This window comes from Dipodomys merriami, unplaced genomic scaffold (assembly GCF_024711535.1).
Source record: "Dipodomys merriami isolate MVZ:Mamm:240054 unplaced genomic scaffold, mDipMer1.0.p SCAF_4, whole genome shotgun sequence".
Lineage (NCBI taxonomy): Eukaryota > Metazoa > Chordata > Mammalia > Rodentia > Heteromyidae > Dipodomys > Dipodomys merriami.
This window is the reverse complement of record NW_027205603.1, coordinates 30,559,908-30,584,814: the sequence shown is the minus strand read 5'-3', so window position 1 is coordinate 30,584,814 and position 24,907 is coordinate 30,559,908. Positions and strand designations below refer to the sequence as shown.

The 24,907-nt window shown below is 42.8% G+C and overlaps 1 protein-coding gene across 2 annotated transcripts in view; it reads right to left on the bottom strand.

Annotated features, from left to right (window-relative positions):
- Nucleotides 1-421: 421 nt before the first annotated feature.
- Nucleotides 422-24,907, bottom strand: part of Lyn (LYN proto-oncogene, Src family tyrosine kinase) — a 146,249-nt gene continuing 121,763 nt past the window's right edge. For both annotated transcript variants that reach the window (XM_069990751.1, XM_069990752.1), the window contains exons 11-13: nucleotides 10,115-10,268; nucleotides 8,886-9,017; nucleotides 422-1,817 (exon numbers count right to left, since the gene is read on the bottom strand). In XM_069990751.1, the coding sequence (XP_069846852.1) occupies nucleotides 1,615-1,817; nucleotides 8,886-9,017; nucleotides 10,115-10,268 (489 nt within the window). In that variant the 3' untranslated portion in view covers nucleotides 422-1,614. The remainder of the gene's footprint in view (nucleotides 1,818-8,885; nucleotides 9,018-10,114; nucleotides 10,269-24,907) is intronic.

Sequence of the window (24,907 nt, the reverse complement as noted above, 5' to 3'; positions counted from 1 at the left end):
TTTTCTGAGTGGTTTATTGGAGATAAGAGTTTCTGGGACTTTCCTGCCTAATCCTACTCAGTAGGATTACAGGTGTGAGCCACCGGCGCCTGGCTTTTTTTTTTTTTTAATTGGTTAAAAAAATTTTTTTTTAAATGTTGATACTGGGGTTTGAACTCTTCTTCCTACTTGCTAGGCAGGTGTTGTTACCACTGAGCCATGCCTCTAGCCCTGAAAGTATATCTTATTTGGTGCTTTTCAAGGGGCTCTCAGAAGTCTGAGCCATCAACTCCCTGGTTCTCTAATTTGATAGCAAGAAGGGTAGAGGGAGAACTTCCACAATTTACAGAACGATAACCTCCCCACACAAGCCTCCACCAATTAGTACTCACTTCTGTGTTGACAGTTGTTGAAAATTTTGAACACACACACAAGAGAAAGGTTTGAGATGTTATTGGACCAGGTATATTAAAACAAAATCAAAAATAGAATTATTAGGTCTGTACATATGAGAGTAAGTGAAATGAAATGTCACTGCAGTCATTCAGAGCTTCCAGTAGAAAAAACGAGTAAACAAGACCTCTCCATCTCTTGCTGTGTTAGCTCCTGGGCCCTCTGGAGTCACCTTTTTTTCATATTCTTGGGTATAAATAGTCTCATACACATAAACAACCTAGAAATGATCGATAAATCACAAAAGGGCCTCAAATCTAGAATTATTATTATTTTTTTACTTTCTAGAGTACAACTAAAATTAATATTTGATCCTTAAAATAATGTTCAAATCATTTGAAGCAATGAAAGAAATGTTTATACTTTGCAAAGTTCAGCAGAAATTAGGATCATATTGTTCTTCTAAAGGACACTGTCCAAAGTCTTTAGTAAATCCTGGAATTCAAAGGCTGGATGGTTAAAAACATTCCCTCGCCAAGCAGAGCAGTTTCTGAGCTCTTTCCTTTTTGGGAAGCCTGGCTAGCAGCCCTGAACAATGGGGCCTGGCCTTAGTGAATGCACATAAATGATTGTCCTGTAGAGATTGTCCTTGCTGAAGTCTGCCCAACAGATTTATCAACTCCTACGATAGTAACTGTCAAATTCCAAGACAGAAGGAATGGAATCCAAAGAACAAAAATCTTGAAATCTGAGGGAGACATCTTTAAGCTGCTGACTTTACCTGTAAAATCTAACAGGTTGGATTAGTAAGTTAAAAAAAAAAAGCCAAAGCATAGAGAAAAACACAAAGAAGTGCAAAGAAGGGTCATGCTATGCATGAGGTTATTTTTTGCTTAATAGATGAGTTTTGATCTGCTAGTACTGGGGATCTGTTGCACTGGTCTCTGAACTTTTGAGTCACATGTCTTAATTATGTTCAGCATGGGTTCCTTTTTGGAGAGAAGAGTTGTTCTGTCCTCAGAAGGCTGATGGTGATCAGGCAGGAGGCAATGCCCAGCTGAGATACAGTGCAACTGCATTTCAGTGGGCATCAGTCCAAAGGGACAGAATGCTTTCCCACACCAGGATGGTCTTCCTGAGAAACTCAGCTCCTATGTGCAGATGGTCCCAGCCAGATGTGCAGATGACCCCAGCCATTGGGAATGGCTACTTCATCTCATCCTGAGACATTACTCCCTATAGCTAGGGCTGCTGCTGATACTGCCCTTCAGTGGCAGTATAGAAATCATCTAGGACGCTCTGTAGGTAATCAAATGTTGGTCTCTCTTCGGCCTTTTCTTTCCAGCACATTTTCATGATTTCGTAGAGTTCATCTGGGCAGTTCTCCATGCGAGGCATCCGGTAGCCCTGAGACAGTGCGGTCATCACATCTGCATTGGTTCTCCCTAGGGCCAAAAACCACATGCTATTTAGAAACCAATCAGAGGGTCTTTTTGCTATTCATATCCTGCAAGCACTTAAAAAATCACTCTTTAATAAAAGTGTTTTCTAAACAAGCATTATTGAGTATATTATGGTTTGAGGTGTACTCTCCGCAGGGTATACCTTGAAATCAAAGTCCCAAATCCCTCAGAATGTGGCTGTATTTGGAGATAAGATGACTGAAGAAGAGAATGCATCACAATGAAAGCCAGGCACTGGTGGCTTTTGCTATAGTCTTAGCTACTCAGGAGGCTGAGATTTGAGGATGGCAGTTCGGAAGCTAGTCTGGGCAGGAAAGTCAGTGAGTCAGTGAGAGTCTTATCTTCAATTAACCACTAAAAAGCCAAAAGTGGAGGTCTGGTGCAAGTGGTAGACAGGTAGCCTTGAGTGCTAAGGGACAAAACTAAGGGACAGTGTTTAGTTCAAGCCCCCAGTACTGGCATGCACACACACACACACACACACACACACACACACACACACACACACACACACAACACACACACACACACACACACACACACAGAGGATCTCACTATGTGACCTAGGCAGGCCTCAAACTCATGATCCTCTGGCCTCCACCTCCAGAGTACTGAGATTGCAGACATGAACTATCACTCTCCTGTCAATACTTAGTTTATTACCTTTAAGTGGTTGTACAAGAGGGTTTCAATTCAAAATGCCAGTTTTGAGCACAATCCACCTTGATCAGTGTCATTCCTCCCATCATTCTTTTCCATCTCTCCCAAGCCCACCAGCACCAATAATTTGGCTGATTTCTAGGGTGGTGCTCTACTAATTACCCATGTCACCAGCTCTACTTTTTGTTGGTTATCTTGAAGACAGAGTCTAGAAGATTTTTCTTCCCAGGATGCCCTCAAACCTCAATCCTCTAGATCTTAGCTTACTGGGGATTTCAGCTGTGAATCATCAAAATCCGTTCACGATTTATTTTTTTTTTGGCCAGTCTGAGGCTTGAACCCAGCCTGGGCGCTGTCCCTCAGCTCTTCAGCTCAAGGTGAGTGCCTTCCCACTTGAGCCACAGTACCACTTCTGGTTTTCGAGTGGTTTATTGGAGATAAGAGTCTCATGGACTTTGCTGCCCAGGCTGGCTTTGAACTGCGATCCTCAGATCTCAGCCTCCTGAGTAGTTAGGATTACAGGTGTGAGCCTCGGCACCCAGTCACCAATGTAATTTTTAAATTTGGTCTTCCATTATCAATTTACTTAAATCCAGCATCTTCAAGTACCTGAATTGAGCTGGTAATATTGCCAAATAGATACACACTCAGCATTCACTTAGAAATGAATCATATTTTGGGTCATCCGCAGGACATCTGTCTGTAGTATGTGCCAGGTCACCTGTGATATACTTTATCTCTTATGAACAAGATATTGAGAAGCAGAAAGGGGGAGGCAACTCATAGTTTGTCTCAGTCATTAAATTGTTTCTGTCTTCAGTACCTAACTAGAGTCAAAGTTCACAATGCAAGTGGAATTTGCATATTTTCAACATCCCTTGAGGGGAATGAGGTGCTTAAATGGAAGAGGGGGGCTGGGAAGGTGGCTCAGTGGCAGAGTGCTTGCCTTGCATGTATGAGGCCCTGGGTTCGATTCCTCAGTACCACATGAGCAGAAAAAGCCAGAAGTGGCACTGTGGCTCAAGTGGTAGAGCACTAGCCTTGAGCTGAAGAGCTGAGGGACAGCACCCATGCCCAGCAATAAATAAATAAATAAATAAATAAATAAATAAATAAATAAATAAATAAATAAATAAATAGAAGGAAGAGGCTCCTAAGCCCACCTAATATCTCAGGCTGAACTGTCAAGTTCTCACACTGAGAAATGCTTTAAGGGAATAGGGATCATTTGACTAATAACATTGTCCTGCATTATTAAAATGTCACAAGGAAGGAACTGTGCTCATTTAGCGGTTTGAGCAGCTACTAGTGTACCTTTACATATTTTGTCCCTTCCCCTTTGTGTAGGCTTGTGAGCTTCTCTACAAGACTTTATTTCATGCAGAAGATATGTGCTATCTGGAACAGAAGAGAAACTCATTCATCTCAAGCCCTTTCTTTCTATTGAGACAAATTTCATCTTCACTTGTCACTGAAAAAATTCTAAAAGAGTCACTTTAGGCAAATGGCTTTACCAGAATTAAAGTAGAACCTTTAAAAGTGCTTATTCTATAATCAGTGTTTTTCAAATAGTAGGACAAAATCAACAAGTTAGTGTTTTGTTTCATTTTTATTGTTGTTTTTGCCAGTACTGGGGCTTGAACTCAGGGCCTGGGCACTGTCCCTTAGCTTCTGTGCTCAAGGCTGGAGCCACAGCTCCACATCTGGTTTTTTTTGGTGGTTAATTGGAGCTAAGAGTTTCACAGGCTTTTCTGAGCTAGCTGGCTTTGAACTGAATCCTCAGATCTCAGCCTCCTGAGTAGGTTTATAAGCTTGAGCCCCTTGCACCCAGCTACATCATGTTTTTATTTGGAGTTCTGATCTGCATAAAATTATGCGCATTTTGATTCTTGTAACTAAACAAGCTTGCCTGGATCAATTTCCATAGGAATGTCAGTTTGTATTAATGCACTACCAAAGGGTGATGTGTGGGTATCCTGGAGGAGAAGGAGATGACATTCACGATGACATCAGTACCAACTGGATCTGCATACTTGGTTGGGGATTTCCTTTACTTCCTTTCTTAAGAACTCCCAGCTGTATAAAAGGTCAGAATACGCTCTCAGAAGAAAGACCTTAGTTAGGTGCTGGTGGCTCATGCTTCTAATCCTAGCTACTCAGGAGACCAAGATTTGAGGATCCAGGTTCAAAGCTAGCCAAGTCAGGAATGTCTATGATACTCTTAGTTTTAACCACTAAAAAACAAGAAGTAGGACTATGTATGACTCAAGTGACAGAGCACCAAGCCTTGAGTAAAAAAGTTCAGACACAGCCCCCAGGGCCTGAGTTCAAGCCCCAGTACTGGAGGTGAATATGGGGGAAGACATCATGATTCTGAGCATTTCGTCTATTTTAAACCACAAGACCTTTTTAGGGGCAAAGAAAAACAAAAATTCCAACAACAATAGAGACTCCTCTTTTTAACATTTAAAATTCATGTTAAAAATATAATCATAGTTTTGAAATGAGGACGTTTGGCCTCACCTCCAATTTTCCCCCCACATAACTCACCCCACAACAACAAAAAAGAACAGAAATAGAAACTTCAGCTCTGCCTGTGATGAAACTAAGAGGCACCTGGCAATCGCAGGCAGAAGTGGTCTGAATGGAGAGGAAGAAAATGTCCCTGGTGTGCCAGCAGAGAGGGGCAACAGAGGGTAGAACAGGAAGGCTCATCCCCAACACATCCTGGGAAGGCCCAGCGATGGCCAGAACCCCACAAGAGAGAGTGAAGCCAGCTGCCACAGGCTGCCTGGCAGAGTCTTGGTCAACAGTGGAGAAAGTGGGTTATGGTATGAATATGGTGTGCCCATCTTCCCTCCTCCCCACTAAAACTCCTGTTGACTTAGGACCACCATTGTGACAGTGCTGAGAGGTGCTTTAATAGATGGTTAGGTTAAGGGAGATTGGAGCCTTTCTCTTGACATTAGTTTCCAGCAGCCTGACTGTCAAAAAGCCAGGCTGCCCCTCCTGCTCTGTTCTGCATGCGCCTGCTCGCCCTTCTGCTTTTCATCATGTTATAAAGTTGCACTAGGCCCTCACTGGACGCTGAGCAGATGCTCCTGGGCATCTCAGCTTCCAGGTGAGTCTCTCTCCTTTACAAGTTACCCAGGTGCAACATTTTCTTTGAACCACTGGAAATAGACTAAGACAAACGGAGCAGAAGAGCTCCATGCCTGGACACCAGGCCCAGCAAGGGTGCAAGTTGCTTGGGACAGGACGCGAGGAGTGAGGAGAAAGGCTCAGTGTGAAAACATGTCATGTCATGGATGAACCTAGAGGACACTGTGCTGAGTGAAATAAACAGACACACAGGGCAGCAACTACGATGCCATTCCTAGGAGGTTCTGGAGTAGAAATTGTTAGGTAGCTCCATGCCCAATCCTTATAAAGAACAAGCAAAATGGGAACGGACAAAGCAATCCTTTTTGTAATTATCATTTTCTTACTCTAGTCTCTCCCTCCCTCCCTCCTCCTCCCTTTCTTCTTCTCTCCTTCCCTCCCTCCCTCCCTCCCTTCCTCCCTCTCTCCCTCCCTCCCTCCCTCCCTCCCTCCCTTCCTTCCTTCCTTCCTTCCTTCCTTCCTTCCTTCCTTCCTTCCTTCCTTCCTTCCCCCTCACTTTCTTCCTCCTTTTCTCCCTCTTTCCTTCTGATATAGGAGTATGAATTAGGGCCTAGGCTTTTTAGATCAAGGCTAAGGCTGAAACTCTACCATTTGAGCCACAGCTCCACTTCTGACTTTTTGGTGGTTAATTGAAGACAAGAATCTCATGGTTTTTCCTGTCTGGGCTGGCTTCAAACTGTGATTCTCAGATCTTAGCATTATAAGCATTAGCCACTAGCATCTGGTTTCTTTCATATTTTTCATGATTTTTCAACTCAAACCTTTTCAGATTCTGACCACTGGGCACAGTGAGTGAGGAGAAGGTCTTACAAGGCACAGGGATCTAGTCTGGAAGCAGTGCAGCTACCCTCCAGCAGCTAAATTGTTTTCTTTGAGCTTTAGAGGCCTCAACTGAGCATCATTTATAACTCACCATGCATGTTACATATTATCATGTTATATATTTATCAGATATCAGATTACACATATAATGTGGAAATTTAATCTTTTTCTCAGTATAAATAGATCTAACTATAGATATAGACATAAATGATTGAGCTATAGATACACGAAGACAGACAGAAAGGTTGAAATATATTTCTTGGCCAGGCACTGGTGGCTCACACCTGTAATCCTAGCTACTTAAGAGGCTATGATCTGAGGATCATGGTTTGAAGCATGCCTAGTCAGGAAAGTCAATGAGATTCTTATCTCCAGTTAACCAACAAGAAGCCGGAAGTGGAGCTATGACTCAAGTAGTGGAATGCTAGCCTTGAGAAAAAATGTTCAGGCACAGTGATCAGCCCCTGAGTTCATGCTCTAGTACTGCATACACATGTGCTCTAGAACTGCATACATATACGCAGGCACATGCACGCGCGCACGCGCACACACACCCACACCCAACACTTCGCCACTTTGTTGTATGAGTTCACTAACTTTAGCACCTACTGTAGGGACAGTCAGAATATAAAATTCTCTGGGGCCCTCAGCCCAATGCAGGCACTACCCAAAGTTGTTCTGCCCCAGATGGTCCCATTCTAGCTGGTGTGTAGCCATTCTTGTAGCACAGTGGGGAGCAACCAATACATGTCCACCACAGCTCTGCTCTGTCCCCCAAGCTCCCTGCTTTCCACCTATACTTACACCAATCTCCTGTGGCACAGAGCTCTTGACACACACTAGCCCCAAGTTGACCTCCCACACTGGCCTGCTTTCTCATCCACAGCACAGAGCCTGTCTCCAACTAAATGGCCTAGGTGGATGGGTCATCCATCCATCCATCCATCCATCCATCCATCCATCCATCCATCTACTGAGTACTCACTGAAACCAAAATTGTGCTGGCCTCCTACTCCTGTGGTCCAACCCCAGGTACTAGCTAGTACCACCATGGGACATTCAGGTCTGGAGACTCTGTCCATCATGTCTTTGAGCCCCTGGCTACTACAAGGACCACTAGATAAAACCAGTAGCTTCTTCACCCTCTCTTCCTCAATACTCATTAGCCCCAGAGCCCAGGCACACACTCTCCCCAGCATCCCACCCCACCCACAGCTAAGGTCTGTAGAGCACCCATCTCTCCCTACCAGTAGCTCTCATAGGCAGGGACTGAGATGACTGCATCTCTAGAGTCTTGAGAGTACCTGGCCTGCTCAGATGGTTTTATGTTTTTTGTTGTTGTTGTTGTTTATAGTTATTTATTTTTGTTGGTGCTGGCAATTGAAGTCAGGGCCTTGCACATCCTTCATAACCATGGAACTACATACCAGTCCTCAGATAATTTTTTTTTTTGGCCAGCCTGGCACTGTCCCTGAGCTTCTTTGACTCAAGGCTAGCACTCTACCACTTGAGCCACAGTGCCACTTCTGGTCTTTTCTGTTTATATGGTGCTGAGGAATTGAATCCAGGACTTCATGCATGCTAGGCAAGCACTCTACCACTAAGCCACATTCCCAGCCCTGTTAGATAATTTTTAAATGAAGGAATGATTTACATTCAGTTTATCTGTAGATTTTGTGGAAAGTCAGACATTCATGAAGGACTGGGGAAAAATCCCTTCTTACCATGAGTGTGGGTGAAGGGGACAGAATGTAGCTCCCTTCAGCTTGGGTATGGGGGAATCTGGAGGTCATGAATGATGCCCCCATGGATACTGGTAAGTTGAAAATCAGAAGCATCTGTTACTGAAAACAGGCACTTATTTCTTAAAGAGGAAGAGAGACTCCATAATTCAATTCCAGGGCTGGAGACATGGCTCCGATGGCAGAAGGCCTACTCTAGCAGGTATAAGGCACTGAGTTTAAATCCTAGTACCACCAACAAAATCAACTAGACAAACCAGAAAAAAAATCCGCTCGGTTCCAAAATCAATTAGAAGGCTCTGGAAGTCCTCGTTTTTGCATTGGTTTCTTCCTGTGTCAGGGGCACCTATGTCAAATCCTGACTCATCTCAACACTTACAGCAGTACAACAGTGCTGGCACTGCTCTAGGTACTGAGTAACTAACTGGCGGGACTCATTAGTGAGAGAGCTATGCACGACCAAAGAGAAGGTCAAGAAGATTTGAAAGCAATTCGAAGTATATTTTAGAGCCATTGCCACAAAACACAGTGAAAGTCAAGTTTTGGTATACTTATTTATTCTTTGCTTTTGGCAGATGGAACTATTTGGTTTCTTAAAAGCCTCACACAGCTTGACTATTTCCTCATAAAGACCACCTGCATGGAAGCAGTTAAGTAGCCATACCTGGGTAGGGGATCTTCCCATAGGTGACAATTTCATACAGGAGAATCCCAAAGGACCAAACATCCGACTTGATAGTGAAGCATCCAAAGTTGATGGCTTCAGGAGCCGTCCACTTAATGGGGAACTTAGCACCTGAGGAAGAAGATGACATGTGACTCTGACTTAGGCATCTCAAGCAGAAAAGTTATGAGTGTGAGGCCTTCATACTTCTCCCTTCCCTTCCTTTCCCTTCCCTTCCCTTCCCTTCCCTTCTGCCCCTCCCCTCCCCTCCCCTCCCCTCCTCTTCCTTTTCTTCCTGTACCACTCTTGGGGCTTGAATTCAGGGCCTAGGTGCTGTTCCTGAGCTTTTTTAACTCAAGGCTGGCACACTGAACTTGAACCACAGCTCCACTTTTAGTTTTGTGCTGATTAATTGGAGATGAGAGTCTCAGACTTTTCTGCCAAGCTGGCTTCAAATCATGACCCTCAGATCTCAGTCTGAGTAGCTATGATTACAGGTATGAACCACTGTTGCAGACTAAAGATAACTTGGGGGGAAAAAAACCAAAAACCAAAAAATAAACAAACAAAAAAACCCAGTCAGGCCCCATGGCTCACGCCAGTAATCCTAGCTACTCAGGAGGCTAAGATCTGAGGATTGTGGGCAGGAAAGTCCATGAGACTCTTATCTCCAATTAACCACCAGAAAACCGGAAGTGGTGCTATGGCTCAAGTGGTAGAGCATTCACCTTGAACTGAAGAGTTGAGGGACAGTGCCCAGGCCCAGAGTTTAAGCCCCACGATGGCCAAAACAACAACAACCACAATAACAAAAAAATGCCACAACTATTATTGCAGGAGGGCAAAGGAGAGGGCACAGCAATGAAGGGACAAAGGGTGAACAAATGCAGCAGTGCTATTCAACACTATGCTGAACATAAACTGTATAACTTGTAAGTGGAGATGGGAGGGAAAAACCTTTACAGGGAGGGAAGGGGTGACAGTGTCTAAAAGAAATGTACTCATTACCTGGTTAATGTAACTGTAACCCCTCTGTACATCATCTTAAAACAAAACTATTATTGTAACAAGACAATAATAGACAATGCTAGTACACTGAATAATTGTGCTAAGGAAATTTTCCTGCAGGCAATGATGATGTAATTGCTTTGTTAAGAAAGCAAAAAACCATCAAAGGAAGAGACTGAAAGACAGTCCTCGCGCACGCGCACGCGCACGCGCACGCGCACCTTCCCTTGCTGTGTACTCGTTGTCCTCTATGACTCGAGCCAGGCCAAAATCTGCAATCTTGCACATCAGTGACTCAGACACCAGGACGTTCGCTGCCCGTAGGTCACGATGGATGTAGTTCTTCCTCTCGATGTACGCCATGCCCTCTGCAATCTGGAATCAGAAATCAACTCCTGAGTTAGCATGAAGGCAAGTCTGTCAGAGCAGGTCAGCAAGGAACACTAAGAAGCCTTGAGTTCCCACATACATTATTTTGGTCATTCAAATTTGAAAACAGTGGTAAATCAAGAGGAGTGTGTGTGTGTGTGTGTGTGTGTGTGTGTGTGTGTGTGGCACAATATAGGGCTTGAACTCAGGGGTTGGGTGCATTTAGCTTTTTTGCTCAAGGCTAGCACTCTACTATGTCAGTCATACCTCTACTTCCAGCTTTTTGCTGGTTTGTTGGATATAAGAGTCTCACAGACTCCTGTCTGGGCTGGCTTTGAACTGCAATTCTCAGATCTCAGCCTCCTGAGTAGCTAGGCGACAGGCATGAGCCACTGGCACCTGGCATGAGCCGTTTTTAATATAATCTCCTCCCAGCCAAATGTCCAATCATGTCTCAACATTTGCTAATCTGTAGACCAACTTCTAAGAACTAGTATGTTGCTAGGCACATGTCAATATTTCAGCTTCTCAAATGTGTACACACATGCCATAGTTAGTTGGGATACCTGTAAGGAAACGCCCCCTTTGCAGGCCTAATCGCTGCCCTGGATGGCAGCGCCTGCGCAGCAGGTGAGGCACCGCCCACTTCCGCCCCTGATATAAAAGGGGTCTCTAAGGAGCCAGAGAGTGCCATTTTCTCCCTTTCCTCATGAGAAGTTGGCCTTGTCAGCTCTGCTGGCAATAAATCTTTCCTTCTACTTGACTTCTGTCTGCGTGGTCTTTTGGGTTGCTTTCTTTGGGTTACTTCCTACCCAGGTTTACATTTTCTCCTTCAATACCTGTGTTCCCAAATTCATGTTGCGGTCTTGTCCCCCCTTCCTCTCCCCCCCTCCCACTATGAAGGGACTAGGAGGTAGGGGTGCTGGGAGATGATCGGATCATGAGGGCAGAACCCTCTGGAGGCCCTGGAAAGCTGCTGGTCCTTCCCACCATGTGAGGACTCAGCAGGAAGAGGCTTGAGCTTTATCAACCTGCATGTGGTCCTCACCAGACAAGGAATCTCCCTGGAGTCTTATCATGTACTTCCTCCCTCCTCAGAACTACAGAAAATAAATGTCTATTACTTCAGCCACACAATCGATTTTGTTGCAGCTGGAACTAAGACAAAGCTGGAAAAAGTACAATGCTAATAGGATCAGGACATGCTTGGGCAATGGTATTCTGTCAAGTTAATGAACAACCATGGAACTGGATCACCAGGTTCACCATGTGCAGTCCCCTAGGACATTCAGAAGATTCACGGCGATGACTGAGCAAGGAAGAACCAAAGATCCAAACAGAAACTGAGCAAGGGAGGACAAGCTAGTCATATTTAATTTAAAAAGCAGGCATTTCTCTAGGATCTTGTGTGTGTGTGTGTGTGTGTGTGTGTGTGTGTGTGTGTGTGTGTGTGTGTGTGTGTGTGTGTGTGTGTGTGTGTGTGTGTGTGTGTGTGTCGGTCGGTCAGTTGGTCGGTTGGTTGTGGGGCTATGAACTCTGGGCCTGGGTGCTGTCCCTGCCCTCTTCAGCTCAAGTCGAGTGCTCTACCGCTTGAGCCACAGCACCACTTCCAGTTTTCCTGCCTGGGCTGGCTTTGAACCATGATCCTCAGATCTCAGCCTCTTGAGTGGCTAGGATTACAGGCGTGAGCCACCAGTGCCTAATTATCAAGTTAAGTGAGGGAAAGAAGTAGAATGCAGAACAAGAGATGAGGGGTAGGAAAGATATAGATAGATGATAGATAGATAGATAGAAATCATATACCATTTAGGTATATCTGGTAATTAGAACACACAAATTCACAAAATAGAATTATTTCACAACACTGGAAGTTCACATCTGTAATCCTCGCTACTTGAGAAGTAGAGGCTGGCTTGATCAAAGTTTAAGGACAGTCTGGACATGAACACAAGACCCAACCCCATCTCAGTCAATAGCTGAACACAATAGTGGACACTTGTCATCCTAGCTACATGAGTGAGTGTTAGCAGTCCAGGCCAGCCTGACATACATTAAAGCCCTATTAAAGAAATAAGGGCGGCAAAAGGCTGGGGACAGCTCTAGCAAGTGCAGGGCCCCGAGTTATAACCTCATTAACACCCCTCCCTCCACTGTTAATTTCACAAGCAACAGAATCAATTCTACCAGATTCTATGTGAATCAGCTGGAGAAGCTGGCTCTTCCCACCCACCATCAGCATCCTCCTCTCTATCCTTCAATTCGAGCCCCTGTTCCAGGCCCTGCTGCTTAGCGGGACATTCTGTGCTATGGTCTGCTCCTCCTTTCCCACTGGGCCACTCCCTACGTTTGCCTTCCATTTACAGAGCCTTACAGCAACTGACTCCTCCTCATTCCTCCATAACTTCTCTTCAATCCTCTTAGGCTCAATTTGTATGAAAACCATTTGTAACTATGAATTATAGCTGTCTTTTTTATTTTTTTGGTCATGGGGCTCGAACTCAGGACCTGTGTGCTGTTCCTAAGCTTTTTTACTCAAGGCTAACTATCACTCCCCACTTCTGATTTTCTGGTGGTTACTTGGAGATAAGAGTCTCACAGTTTTCCTGTCCAGGTTGGCTTTGAACTGTGATCCTCAGCCGCCTGAGTAGTTAGGGTTATCAGTGTGAGCTACTAGTGCTCAGCCTGCCATTGTTTTTATGTGTAATGTATTTATTGTTTTCATGTCAACCGGATGATAAACACATGTAAGGCAAAAGCCAAAACAAACAAAAAAGTCATACCTTACATCTTTCCTATTCTCACTTTGTCTGCTGGAACCTTTAATGTTGTCACTGAGCCTTTCTAGAATTTTCTACTGTGCGTTTTCAAATAGTACTACAAAACTACTTTGCTAGCACATAGCATATGCACAGGAGGGTCTCCAGATACAGCATCAGGGACTCCTAGACTTCATGATCAGTGACGGATTTCAGTGGTCGGTGTACTTTAAGAACTTGTTAGCGAGGTTTTTATCTCACCTACCCACGCTCTGCACTTACATAAGTCCGAATGCATTTTTGAAAGGAAATAATAATAGCCTTGAAACATGTCTTGTTTATGTTGGCTTTCTTTTCCATACCACAGTGCTTTAAGGAATTCAGCTTCCAAACACATCTATTTACCATGATAAGAATTCAAAGCATAGCATTAGCCAAACAGAATAAATAATAGTTATGGGAATATAATGAAAGGCTTTAGAGATGACTGACTTTATTTTTTTGGCAGGTCCTGGGGTCTGAACTCAGGGCCTAGGGACTGTCCTTAAGTCTTTCTGTGCTCAAGGCAAGTGCTCTATCACTTGAACCAGTGCCATTTACGGCTTTTTTCTGCTTATGTGGTAATGAGGAATTGAACCCAGGGCTTTATGCATGCTAGGCAAGCACTCTACCACTAAGCCACATTCCCAGCCCCAAGATGACTGACTTTTAAGATAATAAATATTATACCTCTCCCCTTATGCAAAATGACCTAATTCTCTTTATTCTTTCTTAGTTGCTTTCTGGCGTATGAACTCAGAGTCTTGTACTTACTTGTACGATTTGCTTTCTCAGTTGGCATTCTACCACTTGAACCATGTCTCTATTCAAGCTTTTTGCTAATTATTTAGGAGATGGAATTTTGTGAACTTTTCTGCCTGAGATGACTTCAAACCATGAGCCTCCAAATTTCAGTCTCTTAAATACAATTATAGGTATGAGCTACTAGTGCCAACCTGTTCTCAGTTTCTTTATATAAAAAGAAAAACCTTGACTTTTTTTTGGATTGATATTTATTTTGGCTGAAGCAAATCTAGTTCTATTTCACAATAGGAGGAAGAAATCAGAGACTAATTGGGCTAATTAGATATAGCATTAATCTCTTCCATAGAATGCCTTCTTTCTCCCCACAGGGACATTTAGTGTTTAGCACTGGAGAAAGAACTGACACACAAATATATTAAACCAAGGCCCTACCAGGAGCAAGGATCTCAGAATCAGGGAGCCTACCTCTGATTTCCTGTAACTCAGAAAAACCATTGGTGCAGGAGTATCGTGGGGGTCAAATCTACTCAGGAGGCTGAGATCTGTGGATCGTGGTTCAAAGCCAGCCAGGTTAATTTCCAATTAACCACAAAACGCAAGAAATGGAGCTGTGGTTCAAGTGGTGGAATGCCAGTCAAAAAGTTCAAGAACAGCACTGAGGCCCTGAGTTTAAGCCTCAGGATTGGCACACAAACACAAATACACAAAAGAGGTTGTTATGTTGTTTTGTGCTCACAGATATATATGTTGATGGTGACAGTTAGTTATGAATAACTACCACTTCTCCACTAACTGAGCATTTATAATGTACCACATCCTAGTTTACATCTTTTAGACCTAATTCATATTTTACCTTAGTAACAAATCTAGCAGACAAGTTTTACTTTCAGTGTGTAGATACAAATGAGGCTTAGAAAAACTAAAGGACCTGCCCAAAGCCACAGAGGGAAGGTGAGAGCCAGTATTTACCCTAGGTGTGTCTGACATCAAAGTCTACTTTCCAGAAGTAAAACCCAAAACACTCCAGTATTGATAGACTACTAGGTACTTCCAAGACCCAAGTGTTCAAAGACAGAATACTTCTGGACTGAGAACAAGAGAGATTTCTTGCCACAATTCATGCCTGGTTAGACTCAAATTTCACCCCTCAAAGTGAATCACTAACTCCCACCCAGGCCAAGTTAAGGGTACTTAGCCCAGAAAGTGTCAAGTTTGTGCTGTCTTTATCTAGGACAGATCTACTTCAACCCTCTTCTCTAGAGGGAAAATTTTAATTGGATTTAAATTTAAAATTGGGGCTAGCGATGTAGCTCAGAAGTAGAACGCTTGCCTGGCATGCACTAAGCTCCGAGTTCAATGTCTAGCTACATAAAAATAATAGTAGTAAAATTTAAGTTAAAGTTAACTTATCTTGGGCTGAGCATAGTAGTTCACATTTATAAACCCAGCAAATTGGAAGGGATAGATTTGGAGGACAGCCTAAGCAGATTTAGGAAGACTCCCATCTCAAACAATAAGCTGGGTATGAGGGTTCATACCTATCCCCCAAGCTGTGTGGGAAGTATGAATACAAGGATGAAAGCTTAGGCTGGCCTGGGGAAAGAAATGTGAGACCCTATTATAAAAGTTGCTAAAGCTAGCAGAGCTTAGGGTAGCTCAAGTAGTAGAGCACCTACTTAGCAACCTGTGTTTAAACCTAAGGACTGACAAAAAGAGAAAACTTAAACACAAGAGAAATTAAATACAAAGAAATAAGATTATATTAGGCAATTCTGAACTTTGGTAAGAAGTACAAGCAATTCTAGAATTATTTTAAAATTTCCTTACTCCTTCCTTGGGAGAGATCATGTCCCCAAAGCCATAGTCTGAATATGTACCCCAAAATTCATGTGGAAACTTCATGCAATGCAATAGTATTTTGAAAGAGGTTTGTTTCTTTTAGGGTCATTAGGGCTTCTCTCTCATGAATGGGACACGAGCCTTTATCAAGAAAAGAGACTTTCACATTGTTGGGCCCTTGTTCACTTTTCTGCCTTCTGCCATGAAGGCCCATTAGAAAAGTCCTCACAGATGGATGTTGGTGACTGATACCTGTAATCCTAGCCACTCTGGAGGCTGAGATCTAAGGACAGTGGTTTGAAGGCAGGTTGGACAGGAAAGTCTGTGAGACTTGTATTTCCAACAAAAAAGCTGGAAGTGGAGCTAATAGAGTGATAGTTTTGAGTAAAAAAGCTAAGGGACAGTGCCCAGGTCCTGAGTTCAAGCCCTAGTACTGACACACATACACAATGGCTCTGGCCCCCAGTAGGCACCAAATGCTAGCATCTTGATCTTGGATTTCTAGCCTCCAGATCTGTGAGAAATTAAAAACAACAACAACTACAACAACAACATTTTTTCTTTATAAATTACTCAGTCTATAGTATTTTGTTTCAGCAGCACTAACAGACTAAAGCACATGATTTAGGAGGTGCTAAATGGAATCAATGTCATTTAAAAACCATTTCACTATTTGAACGGATAATGGCATTGCCTCAGATAGTGTCAGAATGAAAATAACTAAGCAAATGTTAAACAAGAAAATACCCCTTTTCAAGGTAGCCACATATGATGTAAAAAAGCAAGAGATTTCTTCCCCTTTGGAGCTGTGATAGGTAGCCAAAAGGAAATTACTTTCTCAGAGTCATGCCCCAGCCTCAATCAGGGTTTAGAAGTGAATTCAGTTTCCCTTCTGGACATTTTGCATAAAACTAAATGCTAACACGTAAGCAAGGATTGCTTAACTCTGGCAGTGTGGAAATCAGATGGGGAACTTTCACACGCTGTCACTCTCTGGGCCCCGCTTCGACTAATTAAAATTGAATCAATAGAAATGAAGTCTCCTCTAGAGATCTTGATGAGAAGCCCAGGCTGAGAACCCCAAAAGCTCTTGAGACAGGAAATATGGCTCTTAGCCAGCACATGAAATCTGAGAATGACACTAAATCATAGGCTTACGTTATTTCAGTATTCAAAGTTTGTGGTAGAAGGAAACAAAATCCTGGTTCTTACCCCTTACCTGGGAACCACCTCACACAAGGTCTGTGTCTTCATTACGTGTGGGGAGGAAGTGTCAGAGCAACTCAGCTTAAGAAAGAGCAAGCTGTACAAGGCCTTCCAAAAGAGCTCAGACCTGGGAGGAGGGGGTGTCATGTGGACAGCTGGGCAGGATGAGGCTACAGGAAATAAAGGTGCACCATGCCTCAATAGAATTCTCAGTCTATCAGTAGCCTGAAGCATGAGGCTTGAGCGTCTCTTTTTCCTGCAAATTAGGAAGGAGGGCTCTCTGAGTCTCATGGCTCAGAGGCAGAGAACAGTCAAACTGCCAGTCCCTCTGTATTATGGCTCTGGGCTGTGATAATTAGTTAAAGGTTGGGGTAAATGGATTTTAGTCTTTTGGTTCTGAATCTAAAAAATCTTATCATGTTGGGCCAGGCTAGCCTCATGATGCTAGGCTCATTGGCGTATAAACACAGAAAACCCCAACTTTCTGAACCACCTGCCCAAGTTGAAGACATCATTCAAAATGTCTCTTTTCTTCCCATGCGGTCTGCCTCAGACAAGCTATGTGTTAAGCTACTGGAAATGTAAAATAAGAGGTAGCCCCATGACCTACATTGAGGATGATCATGTAGGCAGCTACTGTTAATGAGGCTGCTGAGCACTGAATAGCTAACTGAGTTTAATTGAGATGTGCTTTCCTTTCTAGTGCATTTCAACTCAATCAGCATGGCTGACTCATTGTTTTAGTTCCTTTTATACCTTCACTGAAAACATAAAAATGACACTTGTTCCCTTTGATGTTGCTGAATCTCTGTTTTTAAAAAGGGTTTACTGAGAGTGTTAAGAGGTTCATGAAGGTAACACAATAACCATGCTGCAGTGTAAGTGTGGAGCATGGTGGCTGTCACTTGAAAATACTTATAACAAAATCAAATGATACAGAATTGACACCCAAGCTGAGCATATTGTTATCCTGAGAAGAAGGGCAGAACCATTAGCAAAAACTGGGAGCCAGAAGATCTACACTAGCCAGAACCTAGGTGGGGCAGTTGGTGCTCAATGAAAATTCAAGGTAGCAATAATGATGCTAGCTGAGTTGAAGGACTATCTTGCTGGATGCTAGAATTCCAGTCTTAAGAAACATGAGTACTGCAGAATGGTTTGTAATGTACTAAGGGAAAGAGAGAAGTGAGGCATCCTGGGTAGCCCCTTCCCTAACTGACAATCAGCTGAATTTCCTCCCTCACTGACCTTCTTCAGTGGCCAATCATCTCAACTTTCTCATCCACCAATCAGCTAAACGACTGTACTTTTATAGCTAGAGATCCAGAGACTCTGGGGCCAGGAGAAATGGAAAAAGGCCTTTCAAACATGCAGGTATGTAACAGGAAATGTGAACCCTTTAATTAAAGAGGTGTCAAGGCAGGTTGGAAAATGCTGTCGCTTCAGGCACTGGATCTCAGTCCATGATCACCATCTCAGAGTCTGCCATGGACACATTCTGTAAAACTACCTGATATGCTGCCAGCTTGTCTTCATTTTTTGGCATATTCACGTCAATTAAGGACAGGGATATGTTCTGAGAAATGCATCACTGGGCCATTCTATCATTGTTTGAACATCGTGGGGTGTACTTACACCAACCAAGGCAGTTACGTCATTAATCTTACAGGACTGTGCTTGTATATGCTGCTTGTGGTTGATGGGTGCATGACTGTGAGTTCCCACACAGAACAGTCCTTACAGATAGACAGCTTGTGCTCCCTCTGCTCCTTGCTCTCAACAGCACACACAAACCTTTAACATAGACACACTGAAGGCTGGCAGGATGAGGGGAGAGTTCTGTTTATTTTTATTTTTCCCCAGGGTATGAGGTAGAAAGTGTTAAATCACCCTAAAGCTTTTAGAATCATTTTAGTTGAATGTACCCGCGTGCTTTTCCTGTCCCCTGTCAAGTTTAAATGAAAAGTTCATATTTCTGTCCCCCAAACTGGAAGGATGAATCATGATTAGTCTCAGCAAGGCCCTTGCCCAGTACCCTGGGCATGATGCTTGGAGGAGGAAGATAGTATTGGTTCCTCTTTCCTAATGAACTTTAACTTCAAATTGTCAATGCATTCTCTGATTAGCTAGACCACAATGGAGACTCACAGTTACGCTATTTATTTCTTTTTTTTGGGCGCGGGGGGGGGGGAGGGGGGTCAATTGTAGAGCTTGAACTCAGGGCCTGGGAGCTGTCCCTGAGCCTCTTTTTGCTCAAGGCCTGTGTTCTACCACTTGAACCACAGTGCCCCTTCTGGTTTTTGAGTGGTTAATTGGGAGAACATTTCTGCCTGGGCTGGTGTTGAACCACAATCCTCAGATCTCAGCATCTTGAGTAGTTAGGTTTACAGGATTACAGGCATGAGCCATAGGCACCCAGCTAGTTATGTTAATTTTAAGGATGTACTACCTAGTATCTGAATTTAACTCTAGAGGGAAATCTCAACAATGTTTTGTAAACTCAAGCAAAGCTCAAACAAAACCCCTTGCAAATGGCTTGCTCACTATGGATAACCACCACACTTCATTCACCTTTGCCTGTTTTCCTCAAATACTCCATAAGGAGTCTGTCAGCTGCAGCAACTCCCACATAGAAGCTTCCGGTAGTCTTTGCTCCCACCCCCACCCCCAACCTCTGCCACTCCAACATCTCAACAACACTTAGCCTCCCTCAGGTGTCCAGTGGACTTAATTACTGGCTCAGTAGCACACACTCACTCACCTGCCATCACCTGAGAAGCTCGGCAATGGATAACATAATGAAGTGTTTTGTGGATGACCTGGCTCTGGGAGGCTTGCTTAAGTGGTCTGGTGTTCATCCTAATTGTTAGGGCTTTTCTGAGAACTTGGCAAATCACAGGCGATTTAGCTTGGTGAGATTTCTTTGTCTCTCTCTCTTTGCTTTAATGAGAAGTACCCACTTTGAATCAGATGTTAGAAAAAGACCAAAAAAAAAAAAAGTAATCAAAAGACCTCCACGGCAGAGCTGAATGTGATCTCTCAAGCAAAGCTAAAATCTACCGCAGGAAATTCCAGCCTTAATGAGAAACTGGAATGAACACGCAATCTTGTCTGAGAATCCGCTGCTGAAAAACACTGTTAATCTCGACAGACAGTGAGAAACTAAACAAGGAACATTCCAGAAAGCAGGAAATGATAGAAATCTGCCTTTCTCGTGGCTTCACCTGGTTCCCTGGGCATTGTCTGCCTCACTCTCTAGAGATCTCACTGCGTTCTGGGCTTGAGAGAAAGAATTCAAATAATAAATTGCATTCAGAAGCCCTAGAAAGCCTATGAAATAATGAGCATTCCTAGGTGCTGGTGGCTCACACCTGTAATCCTGGCTGCTCAGGAGGCTGAGATCTGAGGATTTTGGTTTGAAGCCAGCCTGGGCAGAAAGAGTCTTAAGACTCTTATTTCCAGGGATCCACCAAAAAGCTGTGGTGCTGTGACAGAAGTGGTGCTGTGACTCAAGTGGTAGAGCACCAGCCTTAAACTAAAAAGTTAAGAAACAGTGCCCAATTCTAGAGTTTAAGCCCTAGTATTGGCGCGCGCGCGCGCGCGCGCACACACACACACACACACACACACACACACACACACACTAAAATAACATTATTAAGTTGAAAAAAAGAACAGTAATTGTGTAAATCCTACAGCCTCTCTCAAGGACCCTTTCTAACAGAGCCCAAAGGTCAATCTCAAACTGGCCTAAGGGACTATTTAATGAGAACAACATAAAGAAAATAGAGTATTTGCCAAATCCACAACAAAACACCTTGAAATAAAACCCTATCTTTTCTATGTGTACCAAATATGACATCATTTGTTTTATAGTACTCAGTTATTACTAAAATACTTTCTATTAATACTTACTGGTCCTCACTCCACCTTCACAGTCCCTGCACTCTCATCTGTAATTTGAAGGAAGGAAGGTTGGATCAGGGAGTTCATTCACTGCTATGTTTGTGCTCTAACCATTTTTTTGTTGTTGTCTTTTGGTCAATCATGGGGCTTGAACTCAGGGCCTGGGCACTGTTCCTGAGCAATTTTACTCAAGGCAAGTACTCTACCACTTTGAGTCATAGCACCACTTCCACTTTTCTGGTGGTTAATTGGAGATAAGAGTCTCACAGACTTTCCTTCCTGGGCTGGCTTTGAACTGTGATCTGATTACAGGTGTGAGCCACCAGTACCTGGCTGTACTCTAACCTTTTTAGAATCAAAATTTCTCTAAAATATTATTTTAGCTTTTTTTTTTCCTGGTGTTACTAGTGATTGAACTCAACGCCTCACACTTGCCAAATGCTTACTATTTGAGCCATATTCCAGTCCTTTTGCTTTTACTTTGTTTTTCAGATAAAGTCCTATACTAACTTTGCCAGTCTCACCAAGCTAAATAGTCTGTGATTTGCCAGTCTGAACAAGCCTCCTGAGTAACTGGGATAACAGGCATGTCACATGATTCCTAGCCTTTATTTTAGCTTTCTTTCGTTATTATTTTCTAAGCACAGCTGCTAAGAACTAGGGAAATGTATACTTGTTTGGTGTTGATGAAGATGGTAGCTACCAAGTAGTAACTGTTCCTTAGTCAGGCACTGGAAAAGGCATTTGGAGTAGTTAAAACAAGACTATGAAGCAAGTTTTATCCCAGTAAAAGGAAAGGCTGTCTTGGAGTTTTGATGTTCTTACAAAGGCTATGGTCTGAATCCATGTCTGCTGGTCTATCAGTGCTCTTAAGCATCCACTTTGGCTTCTGCCTTTAAAAACAGGATGCTTGAATGGGGCACCAGTGGCTCATGCCTGTAATCTTAGCTACTCAGGAGGCTAAGATCTGAGGATCGGCTTAAGGCCAGCCTGGGCAGAAAAGTCCCTGAGACTCTTATCTCCAATTAACCACTAGAAAAACGGAAGTGGCGCTGTAGCCTTGAGCTGAAGAGTTGAGGGACAGCGCCCAGGCCCAGAGTTAAAGCCCCACAATAAACAAAAACAAAAAACAAAAACCCCAAACCCAAAAATAAAAAACAAACTCCATAGGTAAAAATAGGATGCTTGAGACCCTGGTACAGATGTGCAAGAAAAGGAACCCTAATTCACTGTTGTTTGGAATGTAAACTAATGCAGCCACCATGGAGAATAATTTGGAGATTCCTCAAAACAATAATCTACAATCACCCTATGATCCAATAATATATTTATCCAAAATATTATTGGTTAGGATACAGTAAAGCCCTGTGTACAACTATGTTCATTGCTGCATTATTCACTATAGACAAGGTGAATAGAAACAGCCTGGATCCCCTTCCATGGATTAATAAATCAAGAGATTTATATATATATATATATAAATTGTATTCATTCATTGGTAGAAGGATATTACATCATTTGCAAAGAAATGAATGGACTTGGAAAAAATATTAACTAAATATATTAACTAAACATATAAATATTATGTTGTATAATTATGTGTATTATTAATATATAAATATATAAAATATTAACTAAACATATTAATTAAAGTATGGTATATTCATGGAAAAAAATAGGATGCTTGAAGGGATTGGGGTTGGGGTTGGAAGATATGGCAGAGCATGAGGAAATCAAGATACAGTGTACTCACAATCTAACATGTTCAATTGTAACCACTTTGTACGTATACTTAAAGACAATACATTTATAATTAAAAAATGTCTAGGAAGTGGTGCTATAGCTCAAAGTGGTAGAGTGCTAACCTTGAGTGAAAGAGCTCAGGGATAGTGCCCAGGCTCTAAGTTTAAGCCCTATGACTGATAAATAAAACAAAACTAAATTAGAAGAATAAAAATAATATGAAATGCCTATAAGTTGGCAGCCTAAAGAAAAAAGGAAAGAGGAATAAGAAGACTAGACAGTTAAAAACAGATCAAATTAAAGCTTGCAGGGCTGGGAATGTGGCTTAGTGGTAGAGTGCTTGCCTAGCATGAATGAAGCCCTGGGTTCAATTCCTCAGTACCACATCAACAGAAGAAGCTGGAAGTGGTGCTGTGGCTCAAGTGGTAGAGTGCTAGCTTGAGCACAGAAAGGCTCAGGGACAGTGCCCAGGCCCTGATTTCAAGCCCCAGGACTGGCAAAAAAGCTTTCAGTGTGTGAATCTACTTCATAGCTCAAAGATGAGGCCAAGTTTGGCACCTACAAGAATATTCAAAGGGCTAGTGGAGATATCTTGTTGCCTGCTTATAATTCAATCACTCCAACAACATACAAGCAGTCCTGGTGCTTCAATGAACCATAATTTCTAGAAAGAAGGCTCCATCAAATATAACTATAACTATAACGATATATATAACTCTCTCTCTCTCTCTCTCTCTATATATATATATATATAGATATATATATATCTATATATATATATATTTTTTTTTTCCCAGTCATGGGACCTGAACTCTGGGCCTGGGCATTGTCCCTCAGCTCTTCAGCTCAAGGCTAGCACTCTACCACTTGAGCCACAGCACCACTTCCAGCTTTTTCTGCTTGTGTGGTGCTGAGGAATTGAACCAGGGCCTCATGCATGCAAGGCAAGTACTCTATCACTGAGCCACCTTCCCAGCCCCCAAATAACTATATTTTTTTAAATTCTAAATTATGTTTTTTTAATTTTAATGTTTTTATTGTAAAAATACTGTACAGAGGGGTTACGTTACATGAGCAAGGTAATGAGTACATTTCCTATCAAGCATTGTTACCTCCTTCTTTGTTTTTCCCCTACCATCCCTTCCCTCCCACCTCCACAACTACACTCCCTCCCCCACCTCACCCCCACCTAAATTGTAAAGATTGTTTTTCAACAGTGTCTTGTACATCTCATTGTCACAATGGATCAACCTGTATCCCTATTTAAGCATTTTTTTTCCCTTCCCCTCCCCAAATTAGAGAAGTGTATATACAAGATGCAAGACCCAACATCAAATACAGTGAAAACAGGGTTATACCCTGGGGGAGGAACATACAAAGAAACAAAAAAACCACATGGTACATTATAAATACGTTAGAAACAATAACAAAAAAGAAAAAAACCACTTGTGTCCCTATCTTGGGGTTCATTTCGCTTAACATCATCTTATCTGGTCATATGTACATAGCTTTTGACCTTTTCTGCTTGTCCTAGACATATACTAGTTATTGCAAATAAGGGAAACCATGGGACCTATGTTTCTTTAAGTCTGGCTTCCACTTCACTGAATATAATTTTTTCCAAGTCTTTCCACAAATAACTATATTTAAAGAAGTAAAATTCCATGAAAGAAAATTACCTTCTTTGGTGAAGGAAGAGAAGGAGGAAAGGACGAAGGGAAGGAGAGAGGAAGGGAGGAAGGGAGGAATTGTCAATTGATATTCAGACTTTCTCTTGCAACAAGCCATTGTGGCCCATTTCACATCCATTGGATGGTATTATTTTTTTTTTAAAGCCCAGAAAAATAGCTGAGATCTAGTGGCTTATGCCTGTAATCCAAGCTATTCAATAGGCTGAGATCAGAGGATCATGGTTTGAAGCCACCCCAAGCAGGAAAGTCTGAAAGAGTCTATCTTCAATTAAACAGGAAAAAGCTGGACTCAAGTGCTAGAGTGCCAGACATGAGTGAAAAAACCGGAAGACAGCTGGAGCTTTGAGACCCTGAATTCAAGCCCTGGCATTAAACATGTGTTTAAATAGGGATACAGGTGGACCCATTGCAACAACGAGATGTACAAGTCGTTATGTACAACTTTGGTGGCGGGGGGGGGGGGGGGGGGTGGGGGGTGGGGGTGGGGGGGGTGGGGGGTTGGGGGGAGAGAGGAGGGATGGTAAGGGGAAACAAAGGAGGAGGCAGCAATGCTTGATAAGAAATGTACTCATTTCCTTGCTCATATAATTGTACCCCTCGGTACGGTATTTTCACAATAAAAAAAACATTAATTTACAAAAAAAAAAAAGGAAAGAGAAGGGGCTGGGGAGAGAAACAAGGTAGAGGTGGGCTGGCGGCG